A 14,610-nucleotide genomic window follows, 5' to 3' on the forward strand; every position below is an offset into this window, starting at 1 on the left:
CACAAATCCAACGCACAAAGTGCTACGCATGCTCAGAATAAATAAAGAGAGCTATTGGCTACTGCCCCGTTTATAGTCCCGATGTACGTGTTTTACGTCACCGTGTTCAGAACGATCGGATTTTCTGACAACTTTGTGTGACTGTGTGTATGCAAAACAAGTTTGAGCCAACATCCGTCGAAAAAATCCTAGGATTTTGTTGTTGGAATGTCCGATCAATGTCCGACTGTGTGTACGGGGCGTAAGGCATCTTGCCCATTGTACTGATGTTTGAACATTAGCATTTCTGGAAATGTATTTTTTTTTTTTTTTTTTTTTTTTTACATTTAACCACTTGAGCCCCGGACCATTATGCTGCCTAAGGACCAGAGGTCTTTTTCCAATTTGGCACTGCGTCGCTTTAACTGCTAATTGCGCGGTCATGCAATGCTGTACCCAAACGAAATTTGCGTCCTTTTCTTCCCACAAATAGAGCTTTCTTTTGATGGTATTTGATCACCTCTGCGGTTTTTATTTTTTGCGCTATTAAACGGAAAAAGACCGAAAATTTTGAAAAAAAATGATATTTTCTACTTTTTGTTATAAAAAAAATCCAATAAACTCAATTTTAGTCATACATTTAGGCCAAAGTGTATTCGGCCACATGTCTTTGGTAAAAAAAATGTCAATAAGCGTATATTTATTGGTTTGCGCAAAAGTTATAGCGTCTACAAACTAGGGTACATTTTCTGGAATTTACACAGCTTTTAGTTTATGACTGCCTATGTCATTTCTTGAGGTGCTAAAATGGCAGGGCAGTACAAAACCCCCACAAATGACCCCATTTTGGAAAGTAGACACCCCAAGGAAATTGCTGAGAGGCATGTTGAACCCATTGAATATTTATTTTTTTTGTCCCAAGTGATTGAATAATGACCAAAAAAAAAAAAAAAATTTACAAAAAGTTGTCACTAAATGATATATTGCTCACACAGGCCATGGGCATATGTGGAATTGCACCCCAAAATACATTCAGCTGCTTCTCCTGAGTATGGGGATACCACATGTGTGGGACTTTTTGGGAGCCTAGCCGCGTACGGGGCCCCGAAAACCAAGCATGATTTCTAAGGGCGTAAATTTTTGATTTCACTCCTCACTACCTATCACAGTTTTGAAGGCCATAAAATGCCAAGATGGCACAAAACCCCCCCAAATGACCCCATTTTGGAAAGTAGACACCCTCATGCTATTTGCCGAGAGGCATGTTGAATCCATGGAATATTTTATATTTTGACACAAGTTGTGGGAAAGTAACACTTTTTTATTTTTTTTTTTTTTGCACAAAGTTGTCACTAAATGATATATTGCTCAAACATGCCATGGGCATATGTGGAATTACACCCCAAAATATATTCTGCTTCTTCTCCTGAGTACAGGGATACCACATGTGTAGGACTTTTTGGGAGCCTAGCTTCATATGGGGCCCCGAAATCCAATCACCTCCTTCATGATTTCTAAGGGCGTAAATTTTTGATTTCACTCCTCACTACCTATCACAGTTTTGAAGGCCATAAAATGCCAAGACAGCACAAAACCCCCCAAAATGACCCCATTTTGGAAAGTAGACACCCCAAGCTATTTGCTGAGAGGCATGGTGAGTATTTTGCAGCTCTCATTTGTTTTTGAAAATGAAGAAAGACAAGAAAAATGTATTTTTTTTTTTTTTTTTTTTTTTCTTTTTTCAATTTTCAAAAGTTTGTGACAAAAAGTGAGGTCTGCAAAATACTCACTATACCTCTCAGCATATAGCTTGGGGTGTCTATTTTCCAAGATGGGGTCATTTGGGGGGGGGGGTTGTGCCATCTGGGCATTCCATGGCCTCCGAAACTGTGATAGGCAGTGAAGAGTGAAATCAAAAATTTACACCCTTAGAAAGCCTGAAGGCGGTGCTTGGTTTTCGGGGTCCCGTGCGCGGCTAGGCTCCCAAAAAGTCCCACACATGTGGTATCCCCATACTCATGTGAAGCAACAGAATGTATTTTGGGGTGTAATTTCACATATTCCCATGGCATGTTTGAGCAATATATCATTTAGTGACAACTTTGTGCAAAAAAAAAAAAAAATTGTCTCTTTCCTGCAACTTGTGTCACAATATAAAATATTCCATGGACTCGACATGCCTCTCAGCAAATAGCTTGGGGTGTCTACTTTCCAAAATGGGGTCATTTGGGGGGGGGGTTGAACTGTCCTGGCATTTTATGCACAACATTTAGAAGCTTATGTCACACATCACCCACTCTTCTAACCACTTGAAGACAAAGCCCTTTCTGACACTTTTTGATTACATGAAAAAATTATTTTTTTTTTTGCAAGAAAATTACTTTGAACCCCCAAACATTATATATTTTTTTTAAAGCAAATGCCCTATAGATTAATATGATGGGTGTTTCATTTTTTTTTTTCACACAGTATTTGCGCAGCGATTTTTCAAACGCATTTTTTGGGGAAAAAACACACTTTTTTTCAATTTTAATGCACTAAAACACACTATATTGCCCAAATGTTTGATGAAATAAAAAAGATGATCTTTGGCTGAGTACATGGATACCAAACATGACATGCTTTAAAATTGCGCACAAACGTGCAGTGGCGACAAAATAAATACGTTTTTAAAAGCCTTTAAAAGCCTTTACAGGTTACCACTTTAGATTTACAGAGGAGGTCTACTGCTAAAATTACTGCCCTCGATCTGACATTCGCGGTGATACCTCACATGCATGGTGCAATTGCTGTTTACATTTGACGCCAGACCGACGCTTGCGTTCGCCTTTGCGCGAGAGCAGGGGGGGACAGGGGTGCTTCTTTTTTTTTTTTTTTTTTTTCTTTATTATTTTTTTGCTTTTTTATCTTATTCTTAAACTGTTCTTTTCATTTTTATTTTTTTTTAATTAATTTTATTGTTATCTCACGGAATGTAAATATCCCCTATGATAGCAATAGGTAGTGACAGGTACTCTTTTTTTTAAAAATTGGGGTCTATTAGACCCTAGATCTCTCCTCTGCCCTCAAAGCATCTGACCACACCAAGATCGGTGTGATAAAATGCTTTCCCAATTTCCCAATGGCGCGGTTTACATCCGGCGAAACCTAAGTCATGAAATGCTCGTAGCTTCCGGTTTCTTAGGCCATAGAGATGTTTGGAGCCATTCTAGTCTCTGATCAGCTCTATGGTCAGCTGGCTGAATCACCGGCTGCATTTTCAGGTTCCCTGTTGGGACAGAAGAGCCAGAGAAAAACATGGAAGACAGTGGGGGGGGGGGGGGGGCATTCCCTCCCACTGCTTGCAAAAGCAGTCTAGAGGCCAATTAGCCGCTAGGATTGCTTTTACATGAAAGCCGACCGCTGGCTGAAAAGAATGATACCAAGATGATACCTAAACCTGCAGGCATCATTCTGGTATAACCACTCAAAGTCCAGCAACATACTAGTACGTTGCTGGTCCTTGTTGGGCATATATTGTAAACTTTTTTTTCATGCAGCCTGTGGGCTGAACGAAAAAAAGATATTGATTGGTGGGTATGCCCACCATTAGAATACCTCCCTTCATCCACCCACTTCTAATGATGGGCATACATGCACCATTTATATATGCCGAAGCATGGGGGCATCCTCCCGCAAAAGGCAGGAGCAAATCGCTCCTCCACCCACTGCTGCCCCCACGCTTCGGCATATATGCTGAAGTATGTAACTGTGGTGGTGAAATCACCTCCGACAGCGCTGGAGTCACAGCTTTATATATCGTGGGAGCAAACGCTGTTGCTGTCAAGATAAATAAATCCGCGCTGCAACTGAATGGCGTACCTGAAAACAATAAAATGGTTACCAACAAAACACAGTAAACAGTAAAGTATAAAAAAAATTGCATATTTGAAAGCACAATAGAGAGAGAACAATAAAACAACAACTATTTTTGTTTTTTTTTTTTTTTTTTATATTTTTTTTTTTTGTGGTGTGTTTTTTTTTTTTTTTTTTTTTTTTTTTTTTTTTTTTACACTTTTTTTAGTAACTTTTAACTTTTGTAACTGGTTCCAGGTTTGGGTCTCTCAAAATGCAATGGCATCTTGGGAGACCCTGTGAAAGTGTGTCCTAGTCTGTGAAGTGCTGAACCCTACGCTAATACTCAACTAGTGTATGGTAGCGTTCAAAACATTCACCCATGCAAAGACCAGGATTGCCAGGGCAGGAGGGACAATAACACCGGGTGTCCCGCCTAAATCCGCGCTTGCTACAGACACGACATCTTTTTTGGGGGGCTCGTTGGGTAGGGGTACTCGGGATGGCATAAGGAAAATGCCTCTCATGCAGCCGGCCTACTGCATTTGGTTGGGGAAGGTGAGGTAGAGCACCGTCTGGAAACAGAAGGGCTCTGACGATCTCTTCCTGGAATTTAAGGAAGGATCCAGTCCGTTCTGAAGCTCTGTATAGCACATGAGCGTTCAGCAAAGCCAATTGAAATAAATAAACAGACACTTTTTTGTACCAGCATCTGGCCTTACGGGCAACTAGGTATGGCGCCAACAACCGGTCATTGAGGTCCACCCCTCCCATATTAAGGTTATATTCGTGGACACAGAGGGGTTTCTCCAAAACACCATTCGCCGTAGTAATTTGGGTCGTCGTGTCTGCACGAAGGGAGGTGAGAACGAAAACATTCTTCTTATCCCTCTACTTCATAGCGAGCAAATTATTATACTTCAAGCAGGCTCTCTCCCCCAGCCTAAGACGGGAATCTACAAGCTGCTGGGGAAAGCCCCGGCGATTAGGTCGCACGGTGCCACATGCTCCAATTTGATGATCAAACAAGTGGCTAAAAAGTGGCACGCTCGTATAATAATTGTCCACGTACAAGTGGTACCCCTTTCCGAATAAGGGTGACACCAAGTCCCACACTATCTTGCCCGCGCTTCCTATGTAGTCAGGGCAGTTTGTCGGCTCTACGTGACTATCTTTGCCCTCGTAAACCATAAAACTACATGTATAGCCTGTGGCCATGTCACAGAGCTTATACATCTTGACCCCGTATCTGGCACGCTTGCTGGGAAGGTACTGTTTGATTGACAAGCGGCCAGAAAATTTAACTAGGGACTCATCAATGCAGACAACTTGATGGGGGGGTAAACAAGTCTGCAAAACGTTGGTTGAAGTGGTTTACGAGGGGCCGAATTTTGTAGAGCCGATCGTATGCAGGGTCTCCACGAGGACGACAGAGTTCATTGTCGTTGAAGTGCATGAACCGCAAAATCTGCTTGTATCGTGCCCTGGCCATGGAAGCAGAGAACAAGGGCGAATCGTAAATTGGGTCAGTGGACCAATATGACCGCAACTTACTCTTTTTATTCAAGCCCATGAGGAGGGAAAGGCCCAGAAAGGTCTTAAATTCGGAGACCATAATTGGTCTCCAATCTCTGGCAAGGGAGGACTGGGGATTGGCGGCGATGTGTTGACCAGCGTATAAATTGCTTTGGTCCACAATAGATCTATAGAGATCTTCGGTGAAAAACAGTGAATAAAAATCCAGTGGCGTAAAGTCAACTGTTTCCACCTGAATTCCGTGTTGGCCAGTGAAAGGGGGAAGTACGGGTGCTGCAGAAGTGGTGGGTTCCCAATTCGAATTGGCGAATGCAGCAGGAAGGGCACTATGGGCATGACGGGCCTGTCTTTGTCTTCTTGGTGGCAGCGGGACACTAGTAGTGCTTGCCACCTCGCCAGCTTGAACTGCACTTATGGGACTCGCCACGTCACCAAGTGTTACTGCAGTGCTGGATATACGACCAGGGTGTACTAGGCCGCTGGTGCTTGCCAGTTCACCAGAAGGAATAGCGGCGCTAGTACTTCTCTGCTCCGTACGAGAGCCCTGCGGTTCTTGCACTTCAAGGACAGAAGAAGTTCGGGGTCTGGTATGCCTGACCCTAGCAGGGACCACAACTCCGTCGTCAGAGCTATCTGTCATGGAGCCGCTGTCCTCTACAGGATCGTATTCTGAGCCTGAACTTGACAGATGAGTGACTTCCTCTTCACTATCTGTCATGCTCAGAAACGTGTAGGCCTCTTCACTAGTGTGCCTTCGATTTGCCATTTTGGGCTCTAAATTTAGGGGTACACTAGTGAGACTCACAGGTAAAAAAGCTCCTGACTGTCAGCGACTGTATCAAAACGCTACCAAAAAACTGTTAGCGATCGCAGGGATCAGGCCTGACTCTGCGAACGCTGCAGTTATGTGTGCTTAGTGTTTTGTAAGTGTCAGTTATCGATCGATACTGCACTTGGGTGGGCTGGGCTGGGCCGAGGAGCAAAACGCAGGTGCTAGCAGGTATCTGGGCTGATCCCGCTAACACTGCGTTTTAGGGAACCCTAAACTGCTGGGGAGTATAGATCTGATCGGATCAGATCTCGATCCGCTCAGATACTATAGCACTAAGGGAGGTGTATGCTGCGTGCGTGGGTTTTAGCGGTACTGGCGCTAACCTGACGCTGCCTGGGGCGACGCAGACCTTATCTGACCCTAAAAACGTAATTTATATCGCCGCCGGGCAATTAGGGGGTTAAACCTTTATAAGGTAATAAACAGCGGGTGCCCTAAAACTATAATAAACTGTAATAAACTATAATAAACTACAAAAAACAAACTAGCTAACCAGCGTCACCCGTAACACTTATACGGTGATCGCTGGTGAAAGGGTTAACTAGGGGGCAATCAGGGGGTTAAAACCTTTAGCAGGTAGTATATGGGGGTCCCTGTCGCTATAAAACATGACAGCGAACCTATATACTTACCTCCCTAACTAGCGTCACCTGTGTCACTAATACAGCGATCAGAAAAACGATCGCTTAGCGACACTGGTGATGGGGGGTGATCACGGGGTTAACCTTTATTAGTGGGGGGTTAGGGGGGTACCCTAGACCTAAAGGGGGTTAACCTAACTGCCCTAACACTTATAACTGTCACAAACTGACACCAATGCAAAAAAAAAAAAAAACTGCTATTGGTGTCAGTGTGACAGAGGGTGAAGGGGGGTGACAAGTGTGCCTGGCGTGTTCTACTGCTAGTGTAGTGTTGTGCAGACTTACTTGATGTCTTCTCTCCTCGGCGCCGGATCAAAAAGACAGGCTCGAGGAGGGATGACATCACTTCCTTTCCCTCTGTTTACATTACAGAGGGAAAGGAAGCATTTTCATTCGCCGGGAGCGATCGGGAGGGGGTGGCCAACAATGGATGGCCTCCCCCTGACCTCTCATCGCCCAGGAAGAAATGGCGACCGCCTCGGGCAACAGCAACGGGGGGGGGGGGGTCCGATCGGACCCCCCCCCCCCCCCCCCCGCGGAAGGCAAATCGCGTATATGTACGTGATTTTGCCTGTCCGTGCCACCTTGCCGACGTACATCAGCGTGAGACGGTCGTCAAGTGGTTAATTTAGGCATATTTGCGTATATTTGTGTTTTGCGTATTTGCTTGTATTTGTGCAAAATGCTGACTGGAAGCTCAGATTTTTGCCCCTTTTTTTTTTTTTTTTTTTTTTTTGTTACTGATCAAAACACAGCACTTGTTTTACACACGTTTGTGTGTACAGGCTCATTGTAATCAATGGGCTGCATTTTAGATCACTAAAAAAAGTCACAGTATGCCTCTAAATGCTCCAAAAGGTGAACTTATGTGTTAAAGCTGCATGTACTTTTCATTATTTTAAAATGTAAAAAGTTTTCTGTTAAAGAGAAGTATGGCGTTTCCCAAAAAAAAAAAAAAAGTATGCTCGCCTAGGTAGATGCAGCATAGATCCCCCACTGTCTCTGCAGTGACAACTGAGCAATCAAACACCGCTGCTCGCTCAGCTCCTCTCTTTGTTTTGAGCAAAGAGCTGTGGCTGTCAGTCACTGCCCCTCCAGTGCTCACCGGAGCTCTAGGCTGTCTAGGGGGTGGGAGGGGCTCGCTCAGTCTCCCAGTGGCTTGCTGAGAAACTGAGCCAGCTGCTAATTCAGGCATCTAGGTGGATCCTGACTGTCAAGTCGGGATCAATCCAGCACCTGGACCGGCTGAGTGACATCAGCGGACTTTAGCCCACTGTCAGCTTAACATGGGTCACAGTACTGCAGAATGCTTGTATTTGTTGCACAACAAATAAAAAAAGACCGAAAATTTTGGGGAAAAAAAAAACAAGTTTTTCTTTGTTTCTGTTAAACATTTTTGTAAATAAGTAAGTTTTCTTCAATGACGGGCACTGATACGGTGGCACTGATGATGGGCACTGATGAGGCGGCACTGATGGGCACTCGTAGGCGGCGCTGACACTGGTGGCACTGATGACACTAATGGGTGGCATTGCTGGGCATAACTGAAATATGGTGCCAATCATTGCCCTGTGGGCACTGTTTGGCACAGATTGTGCACATGTGGATGGCCATGGGGTACATACCTGGCCATCCACATGTTGCCCCCTTCCCTGGTGGTCCTAGTGGCGTCCCTGGTGGTCCAGTGTGGTCATCTGAGGGGGGGCTGCGCTGATAAACAATCAGCGCAGACCCCCCCCCCCCCCCCATCAGGAGAGCCACAGATCGGCTCTCCTCTACCCCGCGTCTGTCGGACGTGAGCAAGGAAAAGCCGATCAACGGCTCTTCCTATTGGCATCGTGATCAGCTGTGATTGGACACGGCTGATCATGTGGTAAAGAGCCTCCGCTGGAGGCTTTTTACCAAGATCGGTGGAGCAGTGTGTCAGACTGACACACCGCTCCACCGATCGTCGCGATGCACGCCCCCGCGGGCGCACAGCGGCATGTTATCCTGCTGGACATCATATGACGCCCAGTCAGGATAACGGAACCACCGCCCGGCCGTCAATCGGCTATAGGCCGGGTGAGAAGTGGTTAAAGTGTCACTAAACCCACATCATAAATAACTATCAAATGCTGTATTACATGTTGTTCATACTCAGCCACTGTGAGATTCGTTTTCTATATTTTGCAAAAAAACTGGTTGATCGTGCTGTGCTGTATCTCCATCGTCTGTTCATGTTCCCAATTCAGCTAGGGATTTTGCAGCTGTGGTGGCAACTCTGCACAGTTTTCAGTGAGATTCTGTGCTGAGCATTTAATCCCTATCGCATCTGAGCAGCCCATGTGTCTATAGAGTCAAACATGTTGGTGTATACACAGTGGTAAATGACAGCCCACTCCCTCCCTCCTCCTCCATGACCACTAACTAAACACAATGGGGGTGAGATATTGCATGTAAATTAATGGTGGCTTCACCTCCTAAGACACAGGCTGGAGAAGCGTGACAGCCTGTGACTGGCAGAAATCTACCCACACCATGTTATTTCCACAAAATAATAAAGACTTGATTGGTATATATGTATATATCTATCTATATAATTTAAAGTAGTGTGACCAGCAGCAGAGGACTAGAAGCTCCCCCTTATGTTTCCCTGCCAACAGGCTGGGAAAGATCTGAGTCATGTGAAAGCTGTATATCGATTAGGAAAAAAGGTAGTTGGTGTTTATTTTAATAAAAAAAAAATTTACAGTGCCATCATTCACATACAAAAATAGAAAGGACAATGTAAATTAAAGTGTGTTTAGTATCACAAAGTCTTACCAGTTTGTGGATTTTCTTTTATATATAAAATCACTAAATGAACGTGTGTGTGTGTGTGTGTGTGTGTGTGTGTGTGTGTGTGTGTGTTTGTTTTTTTTCCCCCTCCTAAATTTTTTTTATTTTTAGGCCATTGGTTATAGTTGTATAGCCAATAACAAGGATGAAGATGGTCTTGTGGAGCTGGTGTTTAACAAAAAGGAAGCAGATATTCGAGCCCAGCAACAACAATTAGTGGAATCATTGCACAAAATCCTAGGCGGTCACCAGACCCTCACTGTTAATGTGGAGGGAGTCAGAACTGTGCCTGATGACCAGTAAGTACCCATGATGATTAAATGTAGTATGCTAGTAGTTAACAATTCTCAACTGTATAAAGGATGCATATAATTATAGAAGCTACCAAACCTCTATAGTATTGCATGCAGTGGATGTGTCTACTCCATACATTTTAGTGGTTCTGGGAGTCTGGCCTAGCTTAGTAACTGCATTCTTTAAAAAAGATTTTCTTGTCCATTAAAGGAAACAGGAACTCTTTAAATGGCAAGGTTATACTGCACAAGAAATGGCATTGCTCTAAGACGTAGACTTGATCCTCTCTGGCAGAAATTTGCATTTCAGCTTTGTCTGCCTTCCACACCCCAGGCGTAGAAAATTTGTTTGGCTTTTTTTTTTTTTTCCTGTTATGCCTGTCTGAGGGTATGGGTTCTCCATCCAGAAGTCTTTGAAGCCCTTTACCACAGGTGGGAGAACACCACATGTGGACCTTCTGGCTTTCCGAATCAACAGTAAACTGAGCGGTTTTGTCACCAGGTCCTATGACTCTTGGGCCCTAGCAGTGGATGCTTTGGTAACTATGTGATCAGTTCAATCCCATCTATGCAATTTCGTCCTTCTATATTTTCGCATACTTGGCAGGATTGAGAAGAATGGCAACCTGGTGATCCTCTTGCACCAAAATGACTTTGGAGAATGTGGTATTCTGACATACTGAAGCTCCTTGCAGACACTCCATGGGTTCTTACATATTGTCTGGACCGCCTGTCCAAAGGGTCATCATTCCATCCTGCTTCTCCGTTGTTGAGCCTTAACAGCATGGCTGTTAAAAGCCACGGTCCTGAAGAAAAGGGGACTTTCAGATTTTGTCATCCCTACCCTGTTGATGTCTAGGTTCTAGGAGCCAACTTCTTAAAAAGTCTACCATCACCTGGAGGACCTGCTTTGCTTGGTGCTAGTCAAGAAACTTTTATTCTACAAAGTTTTGTGGACTGTATCCTGTACTTTCTCCAGTCTGGACAAAAATTTCCTTGAGTACAATTTAGCCACTCTTTCTGAGAATTTTGGCCTCACTCTCTTTAGTTAAAGAGGAGTTCCCATTTTTTTAAAAAAATTAAAAGTCAGCCGCTACAAATACTGCAGCTGCTGACTTTTAATAATCGGACACTTACCTGTCCCACAGTCCAGCAATGCGGGAGATAGAAGCTCCGCTCGTCTCCCCCTCCGTTCGGCGGCGCCGGCATTGCAACTGGGCGGCCAGCTGTTGCTTTACAGCCGGGCACCCACTGCGCATGCGCGAGCGGCGCCGCGATGTGATTGGCCGCTCAGTCATCTGGGACCTGTAATGTGTCCCAGATTGACAAGGAGGGGGCAGAGCTGAGCCCTTCCTGCGCCGAGGAGGAAGTGATGACACCATCCCAGGCACTGAAGGAGGCAGACTACGAGATGAGTAAAAAAAAATTTTCCAAATTTTTTTTTTTTTTTTTCAGTGGTACACTACTTTAAAGCCTTTGTTCAGGGAGTGGCGCACACTTGTTCCCCTATTTGTTTCCCTGTAACCCCTTGGGATCTCATTATGGTTTTCTCTGCTCTTCACAAGCTGCTTTTTGAGCTTATCAGGGATATTCCCTTGTCTGAACCTACTAGTAAGCGGCCTTTCGTGTGGCTATCACCTCTGTTGGTGGTAGAGTAGGAATTACTGACCTTCTCCTATAGTAGCAGTTCTTAGTGTTGCACGTGGACAAGGTTGTTTTAAAGCCTAAGGCTCGGTCCACACTAGTGCAGGCTGTCTGACCCACGTTTGCTCTGGCTTGGCAGCCCATTCATTTGAATGGGCTGCTGTGCCATGCGGAACACACAAAGGTGCATGCACTTTTTTAAAAAAGTGGCCTCAGGGAAACTGCATGGTCTTTAGATCCATGCAGTTTCCCTGCTGTTCCCGCACCCATGATTGTGCTGCAGGCTGAGATCCAGAATGAATGGCAGCCCCGCGCGTCTTGCAAGAGCAGTACAAGTGTGAACCTAGCCTAGGGCCTCTTTTCTCTCAAAGGGGGTTTTTGCTTTGCACCTTAATCAGGATATTGTCCTGCTTCAATGCATCCTAAGGAAATATCTGTCCACTGTCTGTATGTGGCGTGCGCAGTGAATTCAACTCTCAGCTTCTGCCACTTTTAGAAATTGGATTCAATCTGTGTACTTCCTGAGCTTTCCTATTTCTCTCCCCACAAGTGCTAGGTGGATCAGACACATTTTCGTTACGCTCTAGTGTCTGAAGGATAGGGTTCCTTTTTTCCCTGTTAAAACATATTCTTCCAGAACTGTTAGTGCTTCATGGGCTTTTCTGCATCGAGCATCAGGTTTCTCAGATTTGCACAGCTGCCACCTGGGTTTCTGTTTACACATTTTAGGTTCTACTAGGTTGTTCTAGGCTACTGATGCCAGTTTTGGACCTAAAGCAGCCCTTAGTCTGAGCCCTTCCTGTTTGTTTGCCCCTTTGTTATTGTTGGCTGCATTATCCTTCTCTCATTTGGACTGTCTTTGGAAATCCCAGTTGTAAAAATTTAAAGATGCCTATATACTGTATGGTCAGGAAAATAGGATATTTACTTGCCAGTAAAGCAGACAAGACCCTCCCAATATGTTCTTAGGATCTCCCCTATTGCTTGCTGTTTTTATAGGGCAGTGTCCCTGCAGCCTACCTTGTTGCCAGTGAAGGTAGCTGAATAGAATCTGATTGTAATAATTTACAGAAGCCCGTGTTCAGGAAAACAGTTTATTTGTAAGTCAAGAATCCTATTTTGTATTTCTTTATGGCCTTATTGCCAAGTCCATGCTTGGTACCTAGACCACTTGCAAGTCCCTCAAAACAGTTGTCTTCAGCATGAGGGTTCATCATGACTTTCCAAAGTGGACAGCCTGCATCTCCAATGCTTTCAACCCCCCCCCCCCAAACTGATTTATTACTGCCAACCTCTGTGTCAGCACACAGATTAGCAGCTCTCTATGCAGTTCTAGCAGCCCTTCTGGACCAGGCTGCCATTGCCCCGTGGCAGAACAGTTGCAGGGTTTCTACTCTTCAGTTCGGGTATTGCCCCACATTTTTGCTTCTGCTTCCTGGGGCCTTTTTGTACTCCACATACAATTATTTTGTACTTCACCCCTCTGTATTTATGATTATGCTTTTGGTACTGTTTTACCACAACTGAAGCATGCTGGGAGTAGGAGGAGTTATCCTGGGCTGGCCTTCAATTTTGTTTGCCAGTGCCCAATCCTCCTGTAAATGGCAGTAAAACTCGACTGTTCAAGACTTCCTGTGTCCCTCAATGGATTACAAGAAAAGGATTTTTATGGTGAGTATAAAAATTCTATTGTTTAATGCTTTAGTGGCCTCACTGGCCAATGCAATAAAAAAAAAATATTTTGCAGTTTTCAGCTGCCAGAGCCAGACAAAATTTATATTACTATTTCTTAAAATACAATATGTGCAAGCTGTGTTTTAAAAAAAAAAAAAAAAAATGTAAAATTAAGTTTAGTCATAGAGTTTAATGCATTTCAATGGTTTTGTCCTACTAGAACAGAAGTTGTCATATATGTTGTGGAGCGCTCACCAAATGGAACTTCCAGAAGAGTCCCGTCCAGTTCTTTACAAGCCTACTTTGAGCAAGCCAATGTGAAAGCCAACTTTCAGCAGTTGGGAGTTGCATTAACCATGGCCAGAATAGAGCTGTCCCCGGCACAAATAAAGCAGCTGCTGCAGAACCCTCCTGCAGGTAAAGAATTTTGTGCAATGCCTCCTGTGACAATGTTTAGTGTTGCAGTGTATATTTGGAAATCTGTGGCATCCTGTTCCTTTATGGTTTTTCCATAGCAAGGCTCTAACTTAAAGTGACGGGAACTCAAACTGTAAACTCTCTGCGCTTTAAATTGCTCTTCTTGAAATGAACCGGTGATGGTATCAGTAATGGAGTTATGGCTGCTGATGTAGGGGGTCAGCTTCTTCCTGATGTAGGTGAACCCTGCCAAGACCCCTCAGCCAGCAGTCATCTTGTGGGCTGATTTAAGTGAGTTGCCTGTGCTAGTGTGGTGTGGCTGCATATTGCCTATGCCACTGATATTTTGCATACTTTTTGCTGATTTTAGTAGCAAAATCACTAATATATGCCAGGAAAGAAATAGAATGTTTTGTAAGGAAGGTCATGGACACATTGGACAAGAACCAAACGTACCAACAATGTGGGAAATATTTTTACTAGAATCTGTGCTCTTATTTTATATTAAAGTGGTAGGAAAGCCCTTGTAATGATTTATACTTACAGGTAAGCTTAACTATAAGCTTACCTTTAGGTACAGTAAATATCTCCTAAACGTGCACCCTTTAGCAGATCTTTACTTTAGCAGCGCTGTTGCATGCGCACTGAGCTGTCAGTGGATGACATGCTGTCCATAGAGAGTGCTGTGCTGCGGAGTGATGTCATCCCAACTCGGCCAGTTAAATGGCCACAGCCTGCGTACCCGGAAGAACGGCCAGGTGAAGATGGTACCCCCAGGAGCTGTGACATCGTTTCGCTGGAGGGCTTTGTTTTTAGGTAAGTTTTTGGGGTTTTTTTTTTTTTTTTACTTTTTTTCAGGGAAGAATTTTTTGTTGTGCTTTTTTTGCAGTTTACTACCGCTTTAAAGATTGAAAGGAGAATGTTTTGAAGTGGTATCTCT

At 44.2% G+C, this 14,610-nt stretch overlaps 1 protein-coding gene across 3 annotated transcripts in view; it reads left to right on the forward strand.

Annotated features, from left to right (window-relative positions):
* The window catches only part of NUP54 (nucleoporin 54), a 75,224-nt gene that overhangs the window by 38,785 nt on the left and 21,829 nt on the right, over positions 1 to 14,610 (forward strand). For all 3 annotated transcript variants that reach the window (XM_073600947.1, XM_073600948.1, XM_073600955.1), the window contains 2 exons: positions 9,754 to 9,941; positions 13,474 to 13,670. In XM_073600947.1, coding sequence (XP_073457048.1) covers positions 9,754 to 9,941; positions 13,474 to 13,670 — 385 coding nt within the window. The remainder of the gene's footprint in view (positions 1 to 9,753; positions 9,942 to 13,473; positions 13,671 to 14,610) is intronic.

Source organism: Aquarana catesbeiana, linkage group LG01 (assembly GCF_042186555.1).
Source record: "Aquarana catesbeiana isolate 2022-GZ linkage group LG01, ASM4218655v1, whole genome shotgun sequence".
Classification (NCBI taxonomy): Eukaryota; Metazoa; Chordata; class Amphibia; order Anura; family Ranidae; genus Aquarana; species Aquarana catesbeiana.